Source organism: Thalassophryne amazonica, chromosome 21 (assembly GCF_902500255.1).
Source record: "Thalassophryne amazonica chromosome 21, fThaAma1.1, whole genome shotgun sequence".
NCBI classification, from domain to species: Eukaryota; Metazoa; Chordata; class Actinopteri; order Batrachoidiformes; family Batrachoididae; genus Thalassophryne; species Thalassophryne amazonica.
Window position 1 is genome coordinate 33239535 of NC_047123.1, and position 23563 is coordinate 33263097.

The following is a 23563-nucleotide window of genomic DNA, read 5'->3' on the forward strand; positions in this document are numbered from 1 at the left end:
TGATTTGTTTAATCTGTGGTCACGAATTAACTGTTTGTGTTTAAAAAAAAAACTAAAATAAAAAACAAATGCAGTGGCTGGGGCTCTGAAGTACAAAACATTACAACATTGGAGGAAACACATCATTTGGCGAAATAAAAAAAAATGTTAAGTACTGAGAAAAAGTACAAATTGCTCGCTTAAAATTTGATGACAAAAATTACTGGGCTGTTTGCTTTCCAAACACCTTTCTCTCCCAGAATCAAAATTTATCATTTTAATTTGTAAGCCGAATCCTTTTTGCTTCCTGTCTGTTTGCGTTTAACTTGACACCGGTCTCCGTCTTGGCAGCGGCTGCTGTCGGATTTTAGCTGCGCGCGCCCCTCTGAAGACGACGAGCAGGTTTTCTGGTTTTAAACACGAAAAACCTCTCTGACAGTTTAAGTGGTTAGCTAACAAAAGAGACAGAACAACATGTTTACGCCATAGCTCCGTACCAGCGCTTATAATTTAGTTATAAATAAGAAATACCGGCAAAGTATGTATTTTCAAACTTTACTTCCCCAAAACAGTTTTTTCACACTGTAAACGAGAAAAAAACGTTCACGATTGATGTGAATTAGACGTCCCTTATGTTTCAAGGCTAAAATTAGATGCTAATTTGATATAAAATGGTTAATAAAAATGGGTTCTCAACCTATAGTCGCCTTACTAATCGTTAAAGGGAGAAACAGCGCCCCCTAAAGCTGACGGCGGCGCAGCACAGCAGTGGCACGGTGCTAAAAACGCTACAATTAGGGGGCGCTGTTATATGGGTGTCCAGTTCTTTCGATTATTTAAAAATATTTTCATTCTTAATTTATTTTGAATGGCACTAATCATGAAAATTTGAGTGATATTAACGTTGTGACGTGTGTTTATTAATCTTGCAGTCTGCAGTCAGCCCCGCCCCCACGCTGCACACCTGCCCCTGCAGCACCCTCCTGTGTGCGTGCGTGAAAAATCTGTGACATCCAGTGTTACCGTGGAAACAAGTCAACTGTGCACAGGGAAGAGGACTGGAAGAGCACCAGACGTTTGCACGCGGAGAAACCAACACGTTGGGTTTGTTGTTGCAGACTGAGGAGAACCCAGGGGTGAGTTGTGCTCTTAACCCAGATCCTCATTTTGTCACACTATTATTTCAGATTTACTGGTGCAAACAACTACTATGTGCAAACACAAGTATTGTATTCACCCTCTTTTCTAAAAATATCTTTTAGGAAAATGCCACTTGCCCCGAAACCTGCAAACTTTTCCAAACTGCAGACCAAACTGAGTGCATGGACACCTCTGAACCATCCGGAGTCCAACTGCAAAGTCAGATTATCTGTCACTGACACACACACACACACACACACACACACACCCACACACACACACACACACACACACACACACACACACACACACACACACACACACACACACACACACACACACACACACACACACACGGAGTTAGTGATCACCCTGATAAAAACATTTACCAAAAACCCATTTTTTGCCATACACATGCTGTGCTGCCACCAGCTGGACAGTCCAAGAATATGCATCCTTATCAGACTATGACTGTCAAGTTTAAAGGCTGTATTCGGAGCTGTTCAGTCCATTTGACTGGAGTGATTTTGGTTGATTTGTTCATATACGTATGCAGTCAGTCTTATTCTTCTTCAGGTTTTCGAAGAGAGACGTCATCTTCTTGCAAAGTGGGTAAGATGAGTACAAATGAGTCGTGATCAGACTGTTCAGCAGTAAGTTCTATTCCACCGTGCGGTCTGTCAGTTTGACAGGTGGTCAGATCTCCAGAGAAAGGCGGTTCTGCAGGATTTTGCACTGAGCTGTTCCTTGGAGCAGTTGCACTTCCTGAGCCATGCTGTCAGCAGACGGCTCCCCCTGCAGGCTGCAGACTTCACCTGTCTGTTGCCCAGAGTGCTCAGCCTCTACATCTTCTCCTTCCTGGATCCCCGCAGCCTCTCCCGCTGTGCACAGGTGCACCACACACACACAGCATACTGTCCACAACGGATTGCTACAGCAGCTGCAAATGCATGAAGTGCTAATGAAAGAGCATGTGGATCTGAACTAGAGGGGCACTCAGCATTCATGCTAAGAGCCCAACACAAAATGTAATGGATTCTAGTCCTGGTTCAGTTCCTTTTGCTTAATCTCATTTCATGAAAATGGGTTCAAGTAACACACCCGCTGTAACCATTTTCATCACAAGCTAAAAGACTTAGCAAAAAGTGTTGGACGAGCACATCACATGATGCGATTTGTGAATAACGTGCACAGGTCAGCTGGCACTGGAAGAACATCGTGGAGCTCGACCAGCTGTGGATGCCCAAGTGTCTGAAGCTGGGATGGCACCTTTGCTTTTCTCCCACACCTTTTGAGCAAGGCGTTTGGAAGAGTCACTACGTGCAGACCGTCCAGGAGCTCCGACTACGCCGCCCACAGGTTGGAAGCTGTAACAACATTGTAATGTGTTCGGTGAATAAACGCGTTATTTCTGCGTGATTGTTTGAAAAGCCATCATTAGGAGCCGCCATTTTGCTCTTGAATAAATGTGACACACCCACACGTAGCGTGAGAGGAACAGAAACATGGCGAGCAACAACCCTGACTAAAAAACTCCTAATTTACTGAAGACACTCAACCAAGCAAAAGAATATTTGGTATTCAAGGCAGGTTATGGGCCGTAAACCCATTGCCTGCAGGCCTTATGCGGCCCTCGGGACGCTAATTTGAGAGCACTCCTTTGAAGAGTCTTCTTTAAAACAGTGAGGTGTGAAAACCAGTATTGTTTTGCACATTTACAGCCTTCCTCGACCCAGCAGCCATGTGTGGTTCCAGATGTTATTGGCAGCAGTCACACAGAAGCGTCTCCCGTCAGCGAGGAACGTTCAGCGGCGACCACCCACAAAGTTACAAATAGCTCAAGGAAGCAGGTGAAAGCTCCGCCCCCGTGGAGGGGTGCAGACAGGTGTCCAAAAGACACACTGCGATTCAACTACCTGGACAACCTGGACCCCATCGAACAAGCATTCACAGCGTAAGATTGCTGCTTTAATGAAAAAAAAAAAAAAAACAGTGAAAATTGCAGCTGTTGTAACACTAACCGTCACTGACTCAGCTGTTTCCCTGCAGGCAAATAAAAAACAAAGCAAGTATCCACCGCAGCAGCACCGCGAAGCCAGGTGACTCCGCGAAGAAAACGCTGTCTGAGACGAATTATAAACTACGCAAAGCCAAATCGTTGGTAAGCCCCCTCCCATTCATCACCACCGTAACCCCGGTGACTGTATGACCTCTGTGTCTGAATCAAAGGCAGAGAAATAAATGTCGAGGATTCTCTGGAGACTCTGCAGCCAGCAGGCATCATACATTATGGAGCAGCATTTACATGGAAATGTGTGGTAATGATGAGCTTCTCTCTGAGGGAAACCAAATTATGCTGATGATGGTGTTTGTGGAGGGGGGGGGCAGGGTGAGACAGAGGACACCACGATCGAATATTTAGGCTTTATTGAAATTTACATTTCACAATGTAGGTGTACAGTTTTAACAGCAGGGTTCAAATAAATGCCAAATGGAATAATGTGTAGAATTATGTTGCTTTTACTCATGGTAGCTTGCCTTTTTTTTTTTTTCCTTTAAAAGAATTTTGTTGTCTTTCAGTTGCGGGGGGGGGGGGGGGGGGGGGTGAAGTGAATCCAGCACAGATCTATTTTGGGGTTTGGCACAAGGTTTACACAAATGTTGGTCATCTTGCAGATGTTCTTGAGTTCCAGCGACAGAGACCCCCATCAGAGTCAAACTCCAGCGCCGTGGGCGCCTCCTGGACATAAACACTTTGTCACGAAGGAGACCACGCAGAACCTGTTGCACCTGCCCCAGTGGAATGCTGGGATACGTCCGGGCCCCCCAAAGACGGCGGTGCCCACACTAAGTGTGGAGGTGCTGAGGGCATTACGGCGATCACACCGGAGCCCTCCCAGTGAGTCAGATGCTTAGTTTCACTGTTAGTAAAACTTGATGTAAATTGTGAAAACGGACGTTTTTCTTTTTAAAAATGCAGCCTGTGTGCTCAATATAATACACCCGGAAAAAAATTTATCTACCTGTACTACTACTATTATTATAATAAGCAACAGGTTGGTTGTCGTCATTTCCTAAGGTTCTTGAAATGGAACAATATATCCACCTGGTGGAGATTTGCCATTAATGCAGGTAGAATAAAATACATGTAAAAATGGAATAAAACAGGATTGTTAGAAATGATGTGTTGAAACAATGAATAAAACAGCTGCTTCAGAAAAAGTAAAAATTTTGAAACTCAAACCACTAATAGTGACATTTAGTGGACAGTGGGGACACCCCCTGAGCACAAACCATTTAAAGTAGATTTAAGAAACGATTTCTAAATGTTTTCTGGTATTACTTTTTCAGTTAAGTTTGTTTCTGATGTATTAATTTCAATACATTTGTCTTTTTTAGGTACACAACTGTTTGATTTTCAGCCCTACTCTGTCTGCTGCACTCTGTCCCCACCACGAGGAAGCCGACAGAACTGCAGCTCAAAAACTGAAGTGGGAACATTAACAGATGTCTTTGGACCCTGCAGGCATTATTATTGATCAGCAAATGCAGTTATGAAGTTTACATATGAAATGCATTTTATAATGCGCTTTAAACAACACTGGAATAAGAACAGAATGGAATCGAGATCAGCAATTTATTTATTTCTTGGTCAGTATCAACATTTTAGCAGTCCCTTATTAGATATGGGTATTAAAATGAGTATTCACTTAACAGTCTCATTTGTCATTTTTGGGGTATTTATATCGACTCTTGTGTAAAAGCTGCAGCAAATTTTGACTACATCTCGTTAGTTGGGGTTCAAATGTATTTGGACAAACTAGTTACCATCCATTAGTATTCTAACAGTTCATTGTCTGCTGGTGACAACCTGCTGCACATGAACGGACAAAACATTTGTGAAAAAGTTAAATTGTTTGTAGATATTGTATTCTGAAGTAGATAAAGGGAATGGATGCTATTTAAACAATGTGGCACATTTTTGTTTTTTAATATGAAGGTGTAATACAAGCTTTGCTTGTCTATAAACTGTTTTTTTTTTTTTTTTTAAATATGTATCACCGGTGTTTCATATTGTAGAAATTACAATAAATGAAAGATATCAGGAGGATAATCTGATTATTCATTAATGTTCATCTTTTGGGGTCACAGTTTTACTTTTAGGGGGATACATGTCAATAGTAGAATGTAATTATTAGTTTAAGCTGTTTTTTGTTGCACTGCTGCACAGGGAGACTAAAAATAGCTGAAAGTAGGTCAAAAGTACAACAGCACATTGTGCTAATTCATTCATTCAAAAACATGCTTAAATTTGCAGGGTGCAACAAATTAAAAACAATGTTAAGAAATGTACCACTTTTATTATCCAATTAAAACATTTACAAACAGTGAGCCAAAGCTCAAAAATATTGGACAATAAAAAATAAAAACCCTACATATTTAAAACATCTTGCATACACGAACAAACAGTAGCATAAAACTCAACAGAAACCTCTTGTACATCAATTATGACTGAATTGATTTTTAAAACCGCTTCAGTCAGATAGAAAATATCATACGCTTACTTCACTTTAAGTCTCGCTCATTATATATATATGGCTTAAATAAAACAAGAAATTAATGAGGTTAGAGGAAAAATAAATTATAGGGTTCCTAATATTTGACAGTGTTAACATTTATTCACTTCATGGTGATAACGGGGCGGACGAGTTCAGGTTTAATCAGGATACTATGTTTTGTTTTTGAACATGCTGGAAGGTAAAGATTAACCAAAACAACAAAAAAACAAAAAAAAAAAAAGTGCTCATTTGAAAGTGGAATTTAAATGACAGAATGTACCTTTAACACAAGTTACAAAAACACAAACAATCACAGATGATTGTCTGACGTGATCAGCAAGGCATCATCAGGAGCACTGTGGCATGAATATCGTCAAAAATAAAAACCACAAATCAAAATGATTGAATAATGCCAAGTGAGATTTTATAGCCCCGTCACGCCTTGACTTTTTAGCCATTGTATGCTGACATATTAAATATACGCAGAATATGCTGGTGTATATTTAATAAGTTATGAGTAAGTTCTGTATAAGTTAAGAGCACTTTGAAGCATGCTGGTACACATCGTAATACGGTGAGTTCGTCTAACAATTTTGGGCATGCACAATATTTGACACATGCCAGGGTATGGCTCATATGTCCTGTGACAAGTTGTAGGTAAGTTATACGATTGTTGACACACGTTACTTTCAAGTTACTCATAAGTCAAAATATGTCCATTGATGCTATTCCTTGATTAGCTGAAAGCTGCAGTCCTCATGCAAACAAACTGTTTCATATATTAAAACCTTTCACACATGGAGTATATAGTCTTAATCTGACCTGTCCATTTCAGTTGGATTCATTATCACAGCCTGACAAGAACTTATCCACATAAAGTGTCCTGATTTTAGAAAAAAATGACATCTGAAAATATTTAGTTCCTTGTCATAGCATTTAAAAAGCAGTCCTCCTGCTCCTGGTGTGTTTCTCAGCATAAACCAGAGAACACCGGCGCTCTGTACCACAAGAAAATTAAAAGTTGAAAGAGTCACAGCGCCTAATTCATGTCAGCATTTACCACAGGCATCAGTCAATTCTTCAACATTCTGCACGCAATGAAAATAAATCCCATGATCCACCAAGACAAAAAACAAAACAAAAAAGTTAAATTACTCTGTTTAGCTTCTGTGTGGAGGAGTGAGGCCATGCGAATCTGTACACATGCTCGATGATGTGCATACCAACATCAACATGCTCCGCCTAATGGGCAAAAGGGTTCTGCCGGCGGTGGAAGCGCAAGCCAAGCCAGGCTTAACTGTTCGACCCGTACCATACCAACCCGGACCACTTGGTGGAAACAGGGCTGTGGGCATACACTGGCTAAATCATCATGGCACGACAGCTGCATAGTATATTCAGCGTATTTGCCAAATTTTTCATGAGTCAGCATATGGTGGCTAAATCATCAAGGTGTAACAGGCCTATTACAGGCAAAGAGGCCGTGAAACTGAATTGTTTTTTCTTTTTTAATTAATTCACTTGCATGAAAAGTAATTAAGTCAAACATTTTAACAGCAAAAATTTATATAAAAATATATTTATACTTCCAGTGGTGAAGGTGATTTTTCTTTTGCTCCACAAGAAGCTTCAAGGGAATCTCGCAACAAAACAACTAAGAATCAGCACAAACAAAAAATAAAAATCTTCATCTGTTAAGAATCACAAATAATTTAATCTGAATCTTACATATTTTTTGGCATTTTTTTCTGAGTAATGTATTTTTCTGTTTAATATAAAAGTCAGAAATATATATATATATATAAAAAAAAAAAAATCACCTGTAATTCAGAGCAGTGACAAAAAATAAAAACATTTGGTGTCTTAACTTCGAGTTGTGAACAGAACAATTATAAAAGTTAAATTGACAACCTTCTTCTAGATCACACTGGATGTAAACAGGTTCTGTATGAATGTTAGTCTTTTGTGTTCACAGTGGATTTATTTCAACATCATCCGGTAAGAAGAAAAAAAAAAAAATCTTAACTTCTTGTTGCCGTGCAAACGTTCCATCCAAGTCAGAATTTAAAAGTTATTTGAATAACAAAAAAAAAAAAAAACTTACAGAATAATTTTTACAGGCCAATACTTCTGAGGGTTTTTGTGTGTGTGTCAGAGTGGAGCCATATCTTATTTCTTTTTTCTAAAGAGAGAACTAAATGTTCTGCAGGTTTCAATAATTTGGAGGGAATGATTATGCAAATACACACACACACACACACATATTAACATCAAGTCTTTTTTAAATAATGTAAACATTTACATCTTCTGAGGTCAGAGCATTGATCCTCTTCATATCTATTTATATTTTAAATAGAACAAACATTACTGGAGCATCGTCCGGATGTTTTTTGGAGTGGACTCGTCGTTCAGGTGTTTTGTGGTGAATCTGTGGAAACACAAACAGTTTGTTAGTGCAGCGACAGTGACGACGCAAACTATTAAAATCAATGCACACATCCTTAAAAGTGTAACACTGGAGATGAATATATGGCGTGATACAGATTTTAGCATTATAGTGACAGATTTTTTTATCTACAGCCTATAGAGATCTGTGGTGTGTTTGTGAAACACACGTAAAAACCAGCATTTTCTCTGCGTGTCTTGCAGGTTTTCCAGAGGTTATAGGTTGAGAATTTTCAAGGATAATCAGTCTACATGTACTGGACCTACTTGAGAGCATTGAGAAGACCTTCTACGTTGTCTGCCGGCTGATCCTTCAGAACTTTTATGCAGCCTTTCATCTGAGAAGAGACAAACTGTCACAAAACCAGACCTTCTGCAGAGCTGCTGTTGATTTATTTCTCATTTAGAATTTTTTTTTAAAAGTGTCTTTCTTACGTCAATCTTGGAAGACTTGTTGAAGGCACCGTTGGGGTGGACGTGGTCGTAAAGAATGATGACACCGACCATGACCCTCATGCAAAACAGCAGTGTCTCCTCACTGCTGAAACGGCTTGAATACTCCCTATGACGTGCACACAAAAAGAAGAGATGTTATTTAGAAGAGCTTTTATTTATCTTAAAGCTACGCTCCAGGTGGAGTTTGGATCATTACATTTATACCAATGTCATGTTACGCACATTAAAAACTGTTGGGAAATATAAATCCAGAATATGAAGAGAAACCACCGCGGTTCTATAATCCTGGAAGAATTCTGCAGATTTTTTAACTCACGGTGTTTCCAGCATGACTTTACAGACACTGGCCATGGTGCTGAGACAGTCTGTCGTGTTCTCCAGCGGAAGAGTCTTATTCTACAGCGAACACACACATGGTTAAGATTATTATTCATCTTTATTTCAACACACGTGGAGCTGCAGGATTACAACGGACACATTATTAAACAACAGTTTGCGTTTAATTAAACATTATAAAAACAAATTTCCACTCTCACCTCTGTCACAAAGTTTGTGGTCGCAGTGCTGAGTGTCTTAAGCATGGGCGTGGCCTCGGCATAGAATAGAGACATCCGATTGGCCATCTCATTGTTGACCTCATTCTCAATATCAAACTGTTGATGTAGAAAGAAAAGCAGCTCAGTTTTAACATCTAACAGTTGCAATAAGTGTAAAATCCTTATAATGGCCCTCTAAATTATTGTTTGTTTGTTTTTTTTAATAGAGGTTGCACACTAAAGAGTCGAGTGCATCAGAGATAGAGATCTGGACAGCGTCTGGGGCAGCGGCCACTCTGTTAAAAACAGTCCAGCTGTAACTCGTGTTCTACATACATTCATGTTGTTTAGCCGGTTTCGACTGATGGTTCTTCTGTAGTAGCTGAAGTCGTTCTGGATAGCAGGAATCCTCATCTAAAGGAAGAGAGCGATGTCAGAGCGATGCCAGAAATGAAATGAATGAATAAAAGTTTGAGTTGTTGAACCTTGAGTTCATCGAAGCGCAGCGTGAAGTGGAGGATCTCGGCGAACTGTTTGGCTAGTGCCTGCTCCTTCTCCAGATGCTGAGTGGGTGTGCAGGGTGGACACGTCAATGACTCCAACAAACTCTGCAGGGCCTTTTCTGCAGACAGACGGGACGTCAGGCCTCCTAAAACACTCACAATTCATCTGAACAGGCACATTTTAGAGGCTGAAAAACCCACAGAGCCCTGTGAACACTGTGACAGGGTTATGGTGAACTTGTGAGATGATTTCACGTTGAGTAACTCTGCAGCCTTTCTCCAAAATAATGAGCTCCAACTGTGTGATATTACTTATTTAATTCAATTCTGCAAAGCAAAGTAGACTTCTTCATAACTTTAAAAGCAACAGCCAGTGTAATAAATATTTTAAAGCTTCACCCTGCTGTTCAATTGATCGATTTCAAACATGATCAGTTTTTCAGAGGCTGCTGTATTATTGATTCCACAATCCAAAATACAAAGACCTGCAGTTGCATGGTGAACAATCTGAAATACTCTCTGAAATCTGTGAGAGGCACTAGATTTTCTTTTCGTGTGCCTTTCCTGCACCTAATCGTTGAGAGAAGCTGTAGAACTTCTTGAGTCTGATGACCAGCGGGCAGACAGAGGTCCAGGCTCGATCCTGCAGCAGTGGGTCGTTGGGGTTCTGGATGGCCTGAAAGAACACAAACAGAGAACATCCAGCAAATGAGGCCACAACCGTAGATTAGGACTTCACACAAAGATTTTATGATGATATACTTTGGTTTTTACATTGTAGGAACAAGATTAGTAAAATTAGGAGCATCACACACTGAAAATTGAGCAAAATGTACAGCAAAATCATGCAGATGTGTTTGAACCGTGAGGCGCTCTTACATCTCTGATCTCCTGGCCGGCTCCCTTATAGGCCTGAAGGCCTGACAGGATGTTTTCAGAATCCTGAAGGACTGAGTTTACCTGGTTCCACACGTCACGCTCTCCATCTGTTGGCTGGGCATCTAAAGCACACAGTGCGCACACACGCAGTTAGCGAGAAGCTACGATATCTGTTTACATTCAAAACACATTACGTGAAAGAACATGAACACTCAAAAGCCAGTTATAAGCGAAGCATCTGCTTCATGAGTGCACAATTTAAAGTTTCCAATTCAGCAAACTGCAAGCATGTGGAGGGAATGCATCAGTGACATTAAAACTGCGTGTTTCAAAACTCGTTCCACTCCCATCAGTTCTGCTTTTCTGAATAAATGCAGCCTGAGGACGAGCTGCACTGTGACAGCGAGGAGTTTCCCGTTTTGTCTGCAGGTTATTTTTTTATTTTGGCAATGCATATATCCGCACAGTAACTCACTTAATTTTTCAGAAGGCACACTGAGCATCGCATCAAGTTGAAGAACACACTCATAAATGTTGCACATCTTGACATCATATTCACAGAAGATATTACTTCAGTTGATATAAAACCTTCACGCGGGGACAGAAACAAAGCTGCAGCGTGGAGGAGGAGACACACACATGGTGACAAGCGAGGGTCTGTTAGCGGGCACATGCAGGGCGCACATGCAGGCAAGTTAGTAACTCGGACTGAAAGGGTCACAAGGTCAAGTCCATTTTTAATCAGCCAATGCAATTCCATTGCATTCAATCATTAATTACAACAATGACAGTGTGAAATAAAGTGAGCGGAAGAAGGCAGACAGTCAACCTGTCAGAGCTGCTGAAGAGGCGTTAAGCAAATAGAAAGGAGGGGGTTTGTTTTGGGGGTGTGGCTTGCAGGAGGACAGGCATAAGACGAGCTCACTTTCAAAATCAAGGAAAAAGTTTGGCCCCTGTTCAAGCTCTGTGCAAGTGAGTACTTTTAACAGATTCCCCATTTGGTTTCTGCAAAAGAGAAGACAGAGAGAGAGGGTGGGGGAGAAAAGTGCAATGTTAAAAAGTCATAAGCTGTTGGAAGAAATGGGGGGGAGGTCCTGACAGAGTAAAAGAAAGGAGGCGGGAGAGGAGCACAAGCCGAGTCCTTGATGGTTTTCGTAGCCGTAAGCAGAGAAGCGCAGGCAGAAAGGTCACAGCACATCCACACACGTGTGTATGTGTGTGTTCATTGTAAAGGCTTTGCTTCCACTCGTCCGCCACACTTACTTTCAAAGTCCAGGAAAAAATGTGGATAGTTCTCTATTTCTCTTGTTAGGACTTTTAGCAGGTTACCCATTCCAGCAAACCTGATGGCCAAAATACAGCGGTTCAGAAAACAGAAAAACATACGGGTGCGCTTCAGTAGTTCCCAACCTTTATTATTTTTCTTTATAACAAACCAACACCACCTCATCGCAGAAGTGTCACCGCTTTAATTTGAACCGTTTTTAAGAAGCTCAAAGAAGTTTCACAGCAATGATGTTACATCTTCAATGTATCTCATGCAGAAACCGACCTGCAGGTTGGAAACCACTGATGACAGAAATAACTCACTTTAGCAGTTTGTCTGAATGTTTTCGACATTAAAAATATAAATAAAAACGACTACCTCCTGCAGACGTTTGGTGCAAAAGCTGAGCATTTGCACCAAGCGTCTGCAGGAGGTACAGACGTTTTTATTTAACAACTGGGTTGCCTTTAAACAAAATTCTTGGACACCACATTTCAAGCTCAAGCGTGACTTATAAGTATTTGTTATGACTGTCAGACTGTTTGTGTGTTAGCATTTTAAATGTGCGAGCTGATGACAAATGCATTGATGTGTTCCTATAAACGGCAGCTACATTCTGCAAAGATCTGAAGGCGTGAGCTAAGCAGCTATTTTCTAAGATGAGTCTGCTCCCACGCACTCTGTAATAACAGCAGGCCCAAAACTACTGTGATTACAGCAAAAGAAAAAAAAAAAAAAGGGGGGGGGGGGGCAGCTTTAGGTCAAGAGATTACACCCAGTAATACCAGAACGAGTTTAAAAAGCAGGCAGCACTGAACCATTTCCACTGATTAATATATTCATTTTCAGGAAACTGGACAATATCTGATTTGCATTGAAGTAGAAAAAAATAAATAAAAAAAGCCCCTGGGCAAAAACAGTGATAAGTGTAAAACTCCATCAGATTTTTTTTTTTTTTAAATAAATGGGAAGAAACCTGAAGCAGACCAGACTCAGCAGGGCGACCATCTGTTTAGTTCATCCTACCAACAACAAAACAAAGGACAAAGAACTGTCAACCATGCAGAGACGGGAACGCTGCAGCTATGCAACCATGCTGACATCGAGTCCAGTGGAAGCTACGACCAATTAATACCTTTATGACCTGTTGTTGAGTGTCCCCTTTAATGTTTACAATTATTCCAAAATACTCACATTTTCTCATGACCAGATTTGACTCTTAAGATTGATTGTTCAATCAACAAAACACTGAATTTACAATAAAACACTACTAATAATAACAACAACAACAAAACATTCCCAAAGCGGTTTGACATTTTTGGCTGATAAATCATGTGCGGGGAATCGGAATATTTTTGAGTTGTGCACAAGAGAAGACATTTGAGGACGTCATCTTGGGGTTTGGGAAACACTGATCATTTTTCTCCACTGTCTGATATTTTATGGACCAAACTCAATTAATCGTGAAGGTAATCCTTACTTGTTGCTCCAGAGGAATGTTACCCTGCAGATGTTGAATTCGCTTTCCAGATGTTTCACTTCACTACGCTTAAATCACAGCGTGGAGACAACAAAAGAGACTCTGTGCTACAGCGCGCATGTGACCATCACACCGCATTTATCTGAACAGCCTAAAGCAACAAGTCACAACCATTTTTATTTGTAATTTTTAAGCGTCATCTGTGTTCCTTAAATCCTTAAACTAGACCAATAAATATGGAGGGGAAAAAGTCTCCATACAGCTTTTTATTATATGCATATGGGCACTGTGATAACGTGTGCAATTTCATACATCATCAATCAAAAAAAACAACAAAAAAAACAAAACTTTGACCCACAAGGGGGCAGTGTTGTCATACTGTTGTGTCAATGACAGGGATTAAACATGACTTTCATGGTGTCATGTTGATGCATGCGCTGCAAAAGTCTACAGCCTTATTTTTAGGAACCAAAGCCTAACCGGAGGCAACAGAAAAATGCACCACACCAGAGGCAAACACGTTACAGCCACCCAGCACACACCTTTATTAACAACATGCACCCACACGGGCTGCCGTGCATTCTGCCATTGTTGCCGTGTGGATAGTCTATGAACAAAAATGAACTTTTTTCCCCAGCCTGAAATGACCAGTGAAGCTGAGCTGGAGTTCCTCGACTATCTGACACCTTTTATCTGTAGCCAAGTTGTTGGTTCTGCTATCCAGCATGTGTTAGTTTAACACTTAGTGTTCGAAAAAGCAATTTTAATTAATTTAATCATCTTATAATGTGCCAAATCACAACAAAAGCCATATCAAGGTGCCTCACATAGAACAATTCAATAAATAATTAAAAATGAATAAAAAAATTCAAATACATAATTAAAAACAGAAGTAAATCAATAAAACAGATAAAAAATAAAAACTTTTCATAAGAAAGAATAAAAATGGGTTTAAGTCTTGACTTTAAAATGTCCACGGACTCTGCCTCACGGTCGCAGGAAGACCGTTCCACAGGGTGGGAGCACGATGAGAAAAAGCTCTTTGACCCGCTGACTTCTTCACCCTGGGACACAGAGAAGTCCCGCATCCTGCAACCACAAAGCCCGGGCCGGCACGTAAGGTTCCACCAGATCAGCTGTATAAGATGGCGTCAGTCCATGAACAACTTTGTAAGTCAGTAACAGTAGTAGTCATTAAATCAATGAGTCAATCAATCAGCAAAAAATAATAATAAATTAAAATAGTTTTTCAGGACATATATGGTGTGTATGTGTGTGTTGGGGGGGTGGGGGTCACTTTTTACAGCTTCTATAAACACAAGGATTAGTTGCTTTGTGGTTAAACACTGGATTTCATGTGCAATGCATGCCCACACCCCTGATCAACAAGTAGTAAAAAAAAATAATAATAATAATAATAATAATAAAAAATGAATAAAAGCATGACAAATCATGAGATCACACCATCTTTTATGAGAATGCGCATAAACGCTGACCAAATACTGTGAAGGCAATTAGCTCTGCTTGCAACTTCAGGATTTGCTGATCTAGCTCAGACAAAGCCTGGGTATGTTGATGTCACTCTGCAGTACATCCTGCTGGAGTGAGTCCATTACAGTTGGTGCATGTGATCAGAGTTTGTAATGCCTTTTTGTATCAAAGGATAAGTTGCAGTCTGCACTGTTGTTTCAAACCAAGCTCAAAGTTCAACCTTCTGTGCAAACCCCCAAAAGAAGAAAACCAGCATAAAACTACAAGCATGAAAACCACACCTATACTCATGCTGTTTTATGCCAGAATGGAAAACCTAACAAGGTGTTGAGGAGAATATGAAGCACAGTGTGGATGAACAGAACTGAAACAATGAGTGATTTGGCACATTTTCGCATTAGCCATGGAGAAGGAGAAAAAAAAAAAAAAAAAAAAAAAAAAAAAATCTACCTCTTAACTTTCACTTCTCCTGAGATCCACTAAACCATAAGCAGCGTCTGGCGCGTAAGACTTTGTGGGCTTTACACTTTAATATTAATAACCAGATGGGGAAAGAATAAGTACGCTGGGAATTCACTCATCTGCTGCGTTCCTCTTTCAGAACTAAGTATCAGAATGCATTACTCAGAGAAAGCTGATTGCCTGTTATAATCCCCTTCACCATCAGTGACTTTCATTTCCATAACAGGTTTTTAGTGCCATGAGCTTTTCCAAAAAGGCCTTGGTGTCTTCTTCTTCTAAACATCTCTTTGTCCATCCTACAATTATAACAAGTTCTACGTTCGATGATCCGCCCACCAAAAATGCACAAAAATCCTTTACTTTTCCTGCTACCTGGGTTTTTTAACAGTTTAAAGTGTTTAAGTCATGCAAACCAAATGATTTGTTAAGTTGTAGAGAATACTTTGGTAAAAAAAAACAAACAAACAAAAAAAGTAGAAATGTGCAAAAAATGAATAGTAATTTATCAGATACAAGTCACACCTGAACATCAAACATCAGAGAATCATATCAACTGACAAACATCCAACAGGTGGAATGCAACAAGCTCAGGAAGTGCTTTTGTGTCATGTACCTTCTCTGGTGGAGGACGCCGGCTTGCCTTCTAGATCATCCGCTTCCTCTTTATCTCTGGAAAGAAAAACAAAAAAAATCTCTTTAATTTCAACTGAAAAAATATAAATAAAATAAAAGCTTTCATACATTTGTTAAAAACGGATTTGTGGGTCTCCCTGCCCTTTATGTGAATCAGACAAAGTTTCTACATTAGCAAACTTCCTCTTTTGTCCTGACATAAGCAGTGAGATAACAACTAAAACTCTCCCCAACACAGAATAATTCAGATGTGAAACCTTATACTTGGTCTGCAGAGTCCAAAATAAAGATGATTTAAGCCTCTTATCTGTTGCACGCTCACTGGAGTATTCAATGTCCTGTGACGCATTACACATACTAACGGTTACCACGCCGCACAAATCCTCTCCATGAGGGAGTCAAGAAAATTAAACATACCATAACACTGGGTGCAACTAATGACAATTTCAGGTTTATTAGTATGTCAACTTTCACTTCAATTATTAATCATTTTGTTTATTAAAAAAAAAAATACATACAGAAAAGCTAAACGAAAGCCATCATTAACACCTAAACAGAAAAAAACAAGGTTACAATGGGCTAAGGAAAAGCAATCGTGGACTGTGGATGAAAGTCATATTCAGTGATGAATCTCGAATCTGCATTGGGCAAGGTGATGATGCTGGAACTTTTGTTTGGTGCCGTTCCAATGAGATTTATAAAGATGACTGCCTGAAGAGAACATGTAAATTTCCACAGTCATTGATGATATGGGGCTGCATGTCAGGTAAAGGCACTGGGGAGATGGCTGTCATTACATCATCAATAAATGCACAAGTTTACGTTGATATTTTGGACACTTTTCTTATCCCATCAATTGAAAGGATGTTTGGGGATGATGAAATCATTTTTCAAGATGATAATGCATCTTGCCATAGAGCAAAAACTGTGAAAACATTCCTTGCAAAAAGACACATAGGGTCAATGTCATGGCCTGCAAATAGTCCGGATCTTAATCCAATTGAAAATCTTTGGTGGAAGTTGAAGAAAATGGTCCATGACAAGGCTCCAACCTGCAAAGCTGATCTGGCAACAGCAATCAGAGAAAGTTGGAGCCAGATTGATGAAGAGTACTGTTTGTCACTCATTAAGTCCATGCCTCAGAGACTGCAAGCGGTTATAAAAGCCAGAAGTGGTGCAACAAAATAGTAGTGATGTGTTGGAGCGGTCTTTTGTTTTTCATGATTCCATAATTTTTTCCTCAGAATTGAGTGATTCCATATTTTTTTCCCCTCTGCTTGGTCTAAAAAAGTAACCGTTACTGACTGCCACAATTTGTTTTTCCTGATTTCTTATAGTGTTTCTTAAAGCCAGAAAGTTGCCATTTGAAATGACTTTAGTTTTGTGTCATGTCTGATCTGCTTTTTTTTTCTACAAAATTAAACAACTGAATGAACATCCTCCGAGGCCGGTGATTCCAGAATTTTTGCCAGGGGTTGTACTCTCCTGTTTAGTCACGCAACACTTTCATCTACTTCCCTTTTCCTCCGTACTCCGTTTAATTCTCCATTTTTATACGTCTGTTCCTGGTTTGTTGGTGTTTGTAATGCTAACCTATTCCATGAAGCCATTAGCCTGATAATTGACATTGAACGTGATAAATTTGACTCATGTCCATTTACAGCGTCTACTCAGAATAAAGTTAACTCTACAATTATCCATCAAGTTATCTAGATTTACCAACCACTCTGGAAGATATGAGCCGTACACTCAGCAGATAAATCTGTCTGCTTCACGGTCAACCAGCCAGTAAAACTGTCAATCAGCCTGGCAGGCGGTGCAGCAGCAGAGTGAAGGACGCGTGTGAAAACCTGGAACAATAAACATGTTTGTCAGGAAATATCTATCCAGAGCCAAAATGGAATTTTCCAGCAACACTGTAGCATCAGATCACCAAGTGACCAGGAGCAGATCCAGAATTTAACACACAGGGTGCCCACAGGAGTGAGGTTTGGACACACAGACACAGACACACACACACACACACACACTACAGCAATCAATTATTTTCATAATTGATTAATCCATCAATTATTTTCAAGAATAACTGATTAGTTAGGTGCATAAAAAGTTCAAAAATGTTGATTTTTTTTAATGCATTTTAGGTGCATCCATTTACATAAGAGAGTGGTGAGGGAACATCAAAACTCATTCACTGCACTTCCTCTTGTAAGGTCTTGTCTCAGTCCTGTTTCCATGGTAACAGAGATATCCGTTAAGACGGGGGAAGCACGTGGCACATGTACATGACAGAGTGAGTGCCCAGAGGACAAACAAACACGCTGTGTTGTTCAGCGGTTTTTGCTATATAATAAAAAAAGGGGGAGGAAAAAAGTTGCTGTCACGTCTGATGAAAAGGTCCCCAAACCTAGTGGGAGGAGAAAGTGACAGACATATGAAAGATGGAAATAAATAAAAATCCCACACCAGAAATAATCTTGAGGGAAATCTCAGAGAAATAAATACATTTTAAAAAGATGCATCCTCCATCCTTTTTTGTGCGAGTGCCTCCCTGCAGCTGAAGGACATGAGGTGTGATTAAATAAAAGGAGAGCCGACTTCAAAGCAGTTTACCCTTCACCAAGGAGGAGAAAGGACTTTAAAAGTGATTCACATTTCACTCGTTTCACTCTTGTGAATGACAAGCTGACAGTGTGCGTTTCCTTAAAGGCAGAGGCGGGTAATCCCGCCTTCTGTGAATAAAAATCCCACTAAACCACCTGATTGTAATGAGTTCAACTCTTCAGGCCGGTGGATGAGCTAATCAGTGAAATAACCTGTTTTCAGAACACAGGTAGAAGTGATACATGCTCATACTTTCCCTCACCGAAGCCGGTGTTACCCACCTGTTTAAAGGGATGAGGCACCGATGGAGCTCATTTAACTAGGATGAATAAACCAACATGCCAGAACAAACTTCACTGTGCTCCAATGTACATCCAATTTTTTTTTCTTTCCTGGGATCATGTGGTCCAGATCAACAAATGTGACAGCTGGTGTGCTTCGTTATATCATGAGAACAACAGACCAGCATTGATCTTTTATCGACTCATCTGTAATTTGCAGGCATGCCACATTATAATAGCTCAATATTATCATGTTTTGTGCTGTACAAAGAATGTAGACGGTGCACATGTCCGTGTGCGATTTGTGCCGGCAGCAGCTGGATAAATGCGGTTGACCAGACAGGCAGCAAATAGCAGTGGGTGCCATTTTACCATTTAGATTTTCTCCATACATCAGGAAATTTTGTAAAAAGGTGTTAAAGCCTTAAAAAGTGGTGCATATTAATTTATTTATTTACTGACAAGAAAAGTGCTGCAGCGCTAAAGTTGCTGCGACTACTGAGGAGCAGCAGTGCAGTGACCCTTCAAGCACACAACACACCCGGCACGTAAATGTGTCATGATGGAACCATGCATGTCCCACAGCCACGATCTCCAGCATTTACACAACACGACTGAAGCAGATGTTGTTAAATGGACCCCAATAGTCAAAACGAACAAATCCCTCTTATCTGGCAGGTTTCACAGCGTGCTTACAGGACTAACAGTAGCACCAAACCACTGACTAAATTTAACTGCAGCTAAATGAGTTCACACATAAAATTATCCAAAGCAAATTTGAACTATCCAAAGGTTTGAAGTCGCTGCACAAATGAAAATGAAGTTCCCACTTGAAACCAACACACCATAAAACCCATGTAAATGCTTAAGTGATCCTATCCCAAAATATAACAGTTTTCTTTCAATACAAATTGTATTTTTTTTTATAATGCAATCTGATGTTTCCTATTTAAAAGTTTCTTATAAATAGAAGTGTTATATGAATGCAAGACTGGTATAATGTGATTTACAGCACTGCAGTTTTAATTGCTGGTAAGTGAATCATAACATAAAGAAACAGATGGCAGCGTCTAACATAAAGAAACAGATGGCAGCGTCTCATAAATCTTCACAAGAGACACCAAACATGAAAAGTACATTTACTAGGGGAACTACGACCACTACCTTTGCACCCCCCCAGGACTAAACCAAACAAACTTTTTTAGGTTCCTTAGATGACCGCAAAACAGTCAGGATGTTACAAAAAATAAAGCTGGCCTCAAGCCAGTTATCCAAGATGGCGTCCAAGATGGCTGCCAAAATAGGGTTTTTCACTAAAACACCAATAATTTGTCATTATTAAGTCTACTGTTTGTTCCTGCTATGTATTTTAATGATAAGGATCTATTGGTGGCCATTTTGGATGCAATTTTGAATCTTAAACCCATGAATGAATTTAGTTTAAGCACAAATGAGTTTGCTGTGACCTGCAATGGTCTTTCCATTGAATCTGTGATATTTAAGTTGTTTATATGTTGTGTAAAGGTGTTTTAGTGAAAAAACCCTATTTTGGCAGCCATCTTGGATAACTGACTTGAGGCCAGTTTTTATTTTGGGAAACATCCTGATTGTGTTTTGGGGTCATCTAAGGAACCTAAAACAGTTGGTGTGGTTTAGTTCGGGGGGGGGGTTGCAAAGGTAGTGGTCGTAGCTCCCCTAGCAATTTGTTTCAGACACTTTAAATATGATAGACATAACAGAAACGGATCATAACCAATTCTGACGCAAGACCGTAAAAGAAATTCAAAATCATTCACTGTCTGACTAGTTCCACCAAAAGTCATATTAAACTCAATTCACTTTCTTGCATTGTTTAAGAAGTACAGTATAATTAATAATAATCTTGAGTTAAACCAGCTGTTGCCACTCAAATTACATTCACTGAAAGCTAAATAGAGGAGGGCACCAACCACAAACCGTGTGACAAAATGTTCACATTCACACAACCAAGGCTGAACCTGTAAATCAATTATTTATATGAATGAGCATCACTTACATGGCTGGAAAATATACTTCAAACAAGGCTCCAGGTCTCACACAAAGGGAGTTGGTCAAGCAAATTTTCAGTCTACACGCCCAAGTCTCATTATTATTAGAGAAACTGGTCTCACGCGGTCTTTTACGATGCGGTGGGTGTATGTGTGTTTGACGACAAAATGTTCTCTTCTACTGTGGAGTAAAAGGCAAAGGATCAAGTGAGGAAGAGGGTATGTGAGGGAGAAGCGCATCTGGTTCAGTGCCATTTGCCTTTAGCAGTCAGCCTGGAAGGGTTCAAACAAGGGTTAGATCAAAGTGAAGGTTCAACGGGCCGGAAGGCTGTGGTGCTCCCATGAGTAAATAATTGTGTTCTGAGTGTGTCAACTCTTGAAGCGTCTCTCCTCCTGCCTGCCTAGCAACAACTGATGAAGGGGTGACAGATTCTCAAAAACGCAGTGAGGTCGGGTACTGAAGAGACACAGGGCCCCGTCCCAAACAGTTATGTCTCATTAATGGAACACTACAGTGGGATACAATGAGAAGTCCTTAAAGACTTTGTAATCACAGGATAAAAACATGAAATGTGGTGCAAAAATTATTTTGCAACCATTTTTATTTGATTAAAGACTTTGACAATTCATGAAATATTACACCGGTCAAAAAATTGGCTTCTGTCCACAAACAAGATGGTTCAACAGATCCACATAAATGTGGGAACATTACCGTCTATTTTATTTTATCTCATTAAGTAGAATGCACAGCTACATGGATTTAACTGTAGGTCAAGATTAGCATTTTTATATTAGTGTTATTCACCCAGGAGGGAATGAAACTGCAAATACAATATCTGGCATCATAATCACTGCTATACTTAACTCAAAACTGTACACGTATTCATCAACCAGGGTAACAAAACGCGTTACAATCAGCTTTAGAACAGAGGTACATGCAGGAGAAAAGAAAATACATCTAACAGGAAACCCTGCAGCCTTTTTTCGCTCTTCAGTAAACGGGAAGCTCCACCCAGGCTAAACCTGATATGCAAAGTGTGGAATCTTGTTCTCGTTTGTCCTTTCACACAAGTGACTTGTGCATCTTAGACTCCCATACATATGGTTGAACACAGGAAGTAAAATGAGCAAAATTTGTCTTTTAAGAAGTGATATCATTCAAACATGCGATCTGGCACATGATCACACAGGAGACCGACAAACAGTTAAATTATACCTGTTAAAAAAAATAAATTAAAAAAAAATACTGCTCAACATCCTAAAATCTTGATACAACATATTGTTTGATGTAATTTTTCTTCATTAGTGGGTAAATGAAAATTCTGCTTTCCAACTCCAACAACAAAAGGCGGCAGAGAGGTGCTAAATGCAACGCCAAATCAAAAACACAATCTGTCTGCGGATAAAGAGACGGCACTGTCTGAACTGTTCCTCACGGACACTGCAGCAACTGCGGGGACATTGAGTCAGAATATAATGCAGCCGCTGTGGGTGGACGTCCGTCTTCATGATCACTCTCCTCGCACAACTGAAGTTTTTCTTTGACGAGTTCATGCTTTCCAAATGACACTGAACATGTGACTAAAAGTACACGTGAATATCATGGCGTCACTACAGAGCGCAGGGAGTTATGGGTAAGTGCAGCCTGAGCAATACTGGCATTTCTAGGAAATGACAGTAAGGTGTGCTCACGTTCAAGTTCAAATGCCGTATTAGTTGCTACTACATACTAGTTTGTGATGAAATACTGAATTAGCAAACTGGTCAACCCAACAGGTCTGTTTATGTATGCAATTACAAACAGGATTTATATAAAAAAAAAAAATAAAACCTTCAAAAATCCAATTATCTCCCCTTGAAGACATCAATTATTATCATTTTCCTTCACGTTCATCTTCATATAGTGTGCTACCGCTGTGGAACGCTTTACCAATTGGCGCAAGAGGAGTTTCGCTGACAAGACTCGTGGTCTTCCAAACTTGACAGACACTGGAATTAGCTTCGAGTCTGTGTGTCTCCTTCAGGCTTAAGTCACTGGAGCAAATGTGACAGCAGGGCGTGTTGGGGGGTTGCACTCAGCTCGAGGGGAGGTTGGCTGAGTTTTGCCCTAATATGGACACAGGGTGGGGGGGCGGGGATGCTGGAGGAAGGCAGCCCACTACCACAACAGAAGCCTTACATTCCTCCTGTAGTCTATATTACGTACTGGCACAAACTACCAACCTTTCAAGGACTCAAAGTTCATTTCTGAGACGCTCTTCCTCTCACAGTCTCCTCAAAAACCGAGCTAACATGGCTCACACATCCAAGCACTCAGTGAAGTCGGTGACAGTGAGTTACTGAGTCTCCCCTCAGAGCAGCACTCGGCTCTGTTCAGCTGTCGGCTGTGTCAGTCTGCAGCCAGCTGGGCCTGCTGCCGAATTTTACACTTGTTCATTACAAACTCACCACTATCTAACCCTCAACCCACCCCACCCCAATCCACATCTGGTTTAGAAAAAGAGATGCTGTTAAAGACTCACACAAATAATACTTTTTAATGATTTAAGAAGCACATGGGACAGGGCAGCAGATAACAGAAGTTTCAATGCTGATGAGGAAGGGAGAGAATAATAGCAGAAGCAAAAGTAATCAAAACAAAAAACTAAGTTTGCAGCAGAGTAAAAGAGGCTGTCTGGTATTCAGAAAAGAGGAGGAGGACGACGTCTGGCAGCTACCAGTCATTACTGTGCAGATTGGGAGTCCAGGCGTAGGAATGCCTCTTACGTCTCTGCTCAATGGCACTTCTGTTCTGACAAACTCTACATGTCAACAGCACTGC

General features: G+C 40.2%; 2 protein-coding genes across 8 annotated transcripts in view; one reads left to right on the forward strand and one right to left on the reverse strand.

Moving 5' to 3' along the window:
• Positions 1–1009: 1009 nt before the first annotated feature.
• Positions 1010–4760, forward strand: fbxo16 (F-box protein 16). 3 transcript variants are annotated; one of them, XM_034161875.1, is made up of 9 exons: positions 1010–1115; positions 1242–1338; positions 1696–1731; positions 1804–2010; positions 2314–2478; positions 2841–3073; positions 3169–3280; positions 3796–4018; positions 4519–4760. In XM_034161875.1, the coding sequence occupies exons 2-9, from the start codon at positions 1246–1248 to the stop codon at positions 4656–4658; spliced, it is 1209 nt and encodes a 402-aa protein (XP_034017766.1). In that variant the 5' UTR covers positions 1010–1115; positions 1242–1245; the 3' UTR covers positions 4659–4760. The 3 variants fall into 3 exon arrangements, with proteins under 3 accessions (XP_034017766.1, XP_034017767.1, XP_034017768.1); XM_034161876.1 differs by having other exon boundaries at positions 2856–3073; XM_034161877.1 differs by having other exon boundaries at positions 2859–3073.
• Positions 4761–5460: 700 nt separating this feature from the next.
• The window catches only part of fam49a (family with sequence similarity 49 member A), a 31832-nt gene continuing 13729 nt past the window's right edge, over positions 5461–23563 (reverse strand). For 2 of the 5 annotated variants that reach the window (XM_034161883.1, XM_034161884.1), the window contains 11 exons: positions 15811–15866; positions 11761–11840; positions 10498–10619; positions 10189–10294; positions 9601–9737; positions 9452–9529; positions 9116–9232; positions 8896–8975; positions 8559–8685; positions 8391–8461; positions 5461–8106 (listed from right to left, as the gene is read on the reverse strand). In XM_034161883.1, coding sequence (XP_034017774.1) covers positions 8043–8106; positions 8391–8461; positions 8559–8685; positions 8896–8975; positions 9116–9232; positions 9452–9529; positions 9601–9737; positions 10189–10294; positions 10498–10619; positions 11761–11830 — 972 coding nt within the window. In that variant the 5' untranslated portion in view covers positions 11831–11840; positions 15811–15866 and the 3' untranslated portion in view covers positions 5461–8042. Of the gene's footprint in view, positions 8107–8390; positions 8462–8558; positions 8686–8895; positions 8976–9115; positions 9233–9451; positions 9530–9600; positions 9738–10188; positions 10295–10497; positions 10620–11422; positions 11503–11760; positions 11841–15810; positions 15867–20750; positions 20770–23563 lie in introns of those variants that run through there. The other 3 variants (XM_034161881.1, XM_034161882.1, XM_034161880.1) reach the window with 3 other exon arrangements.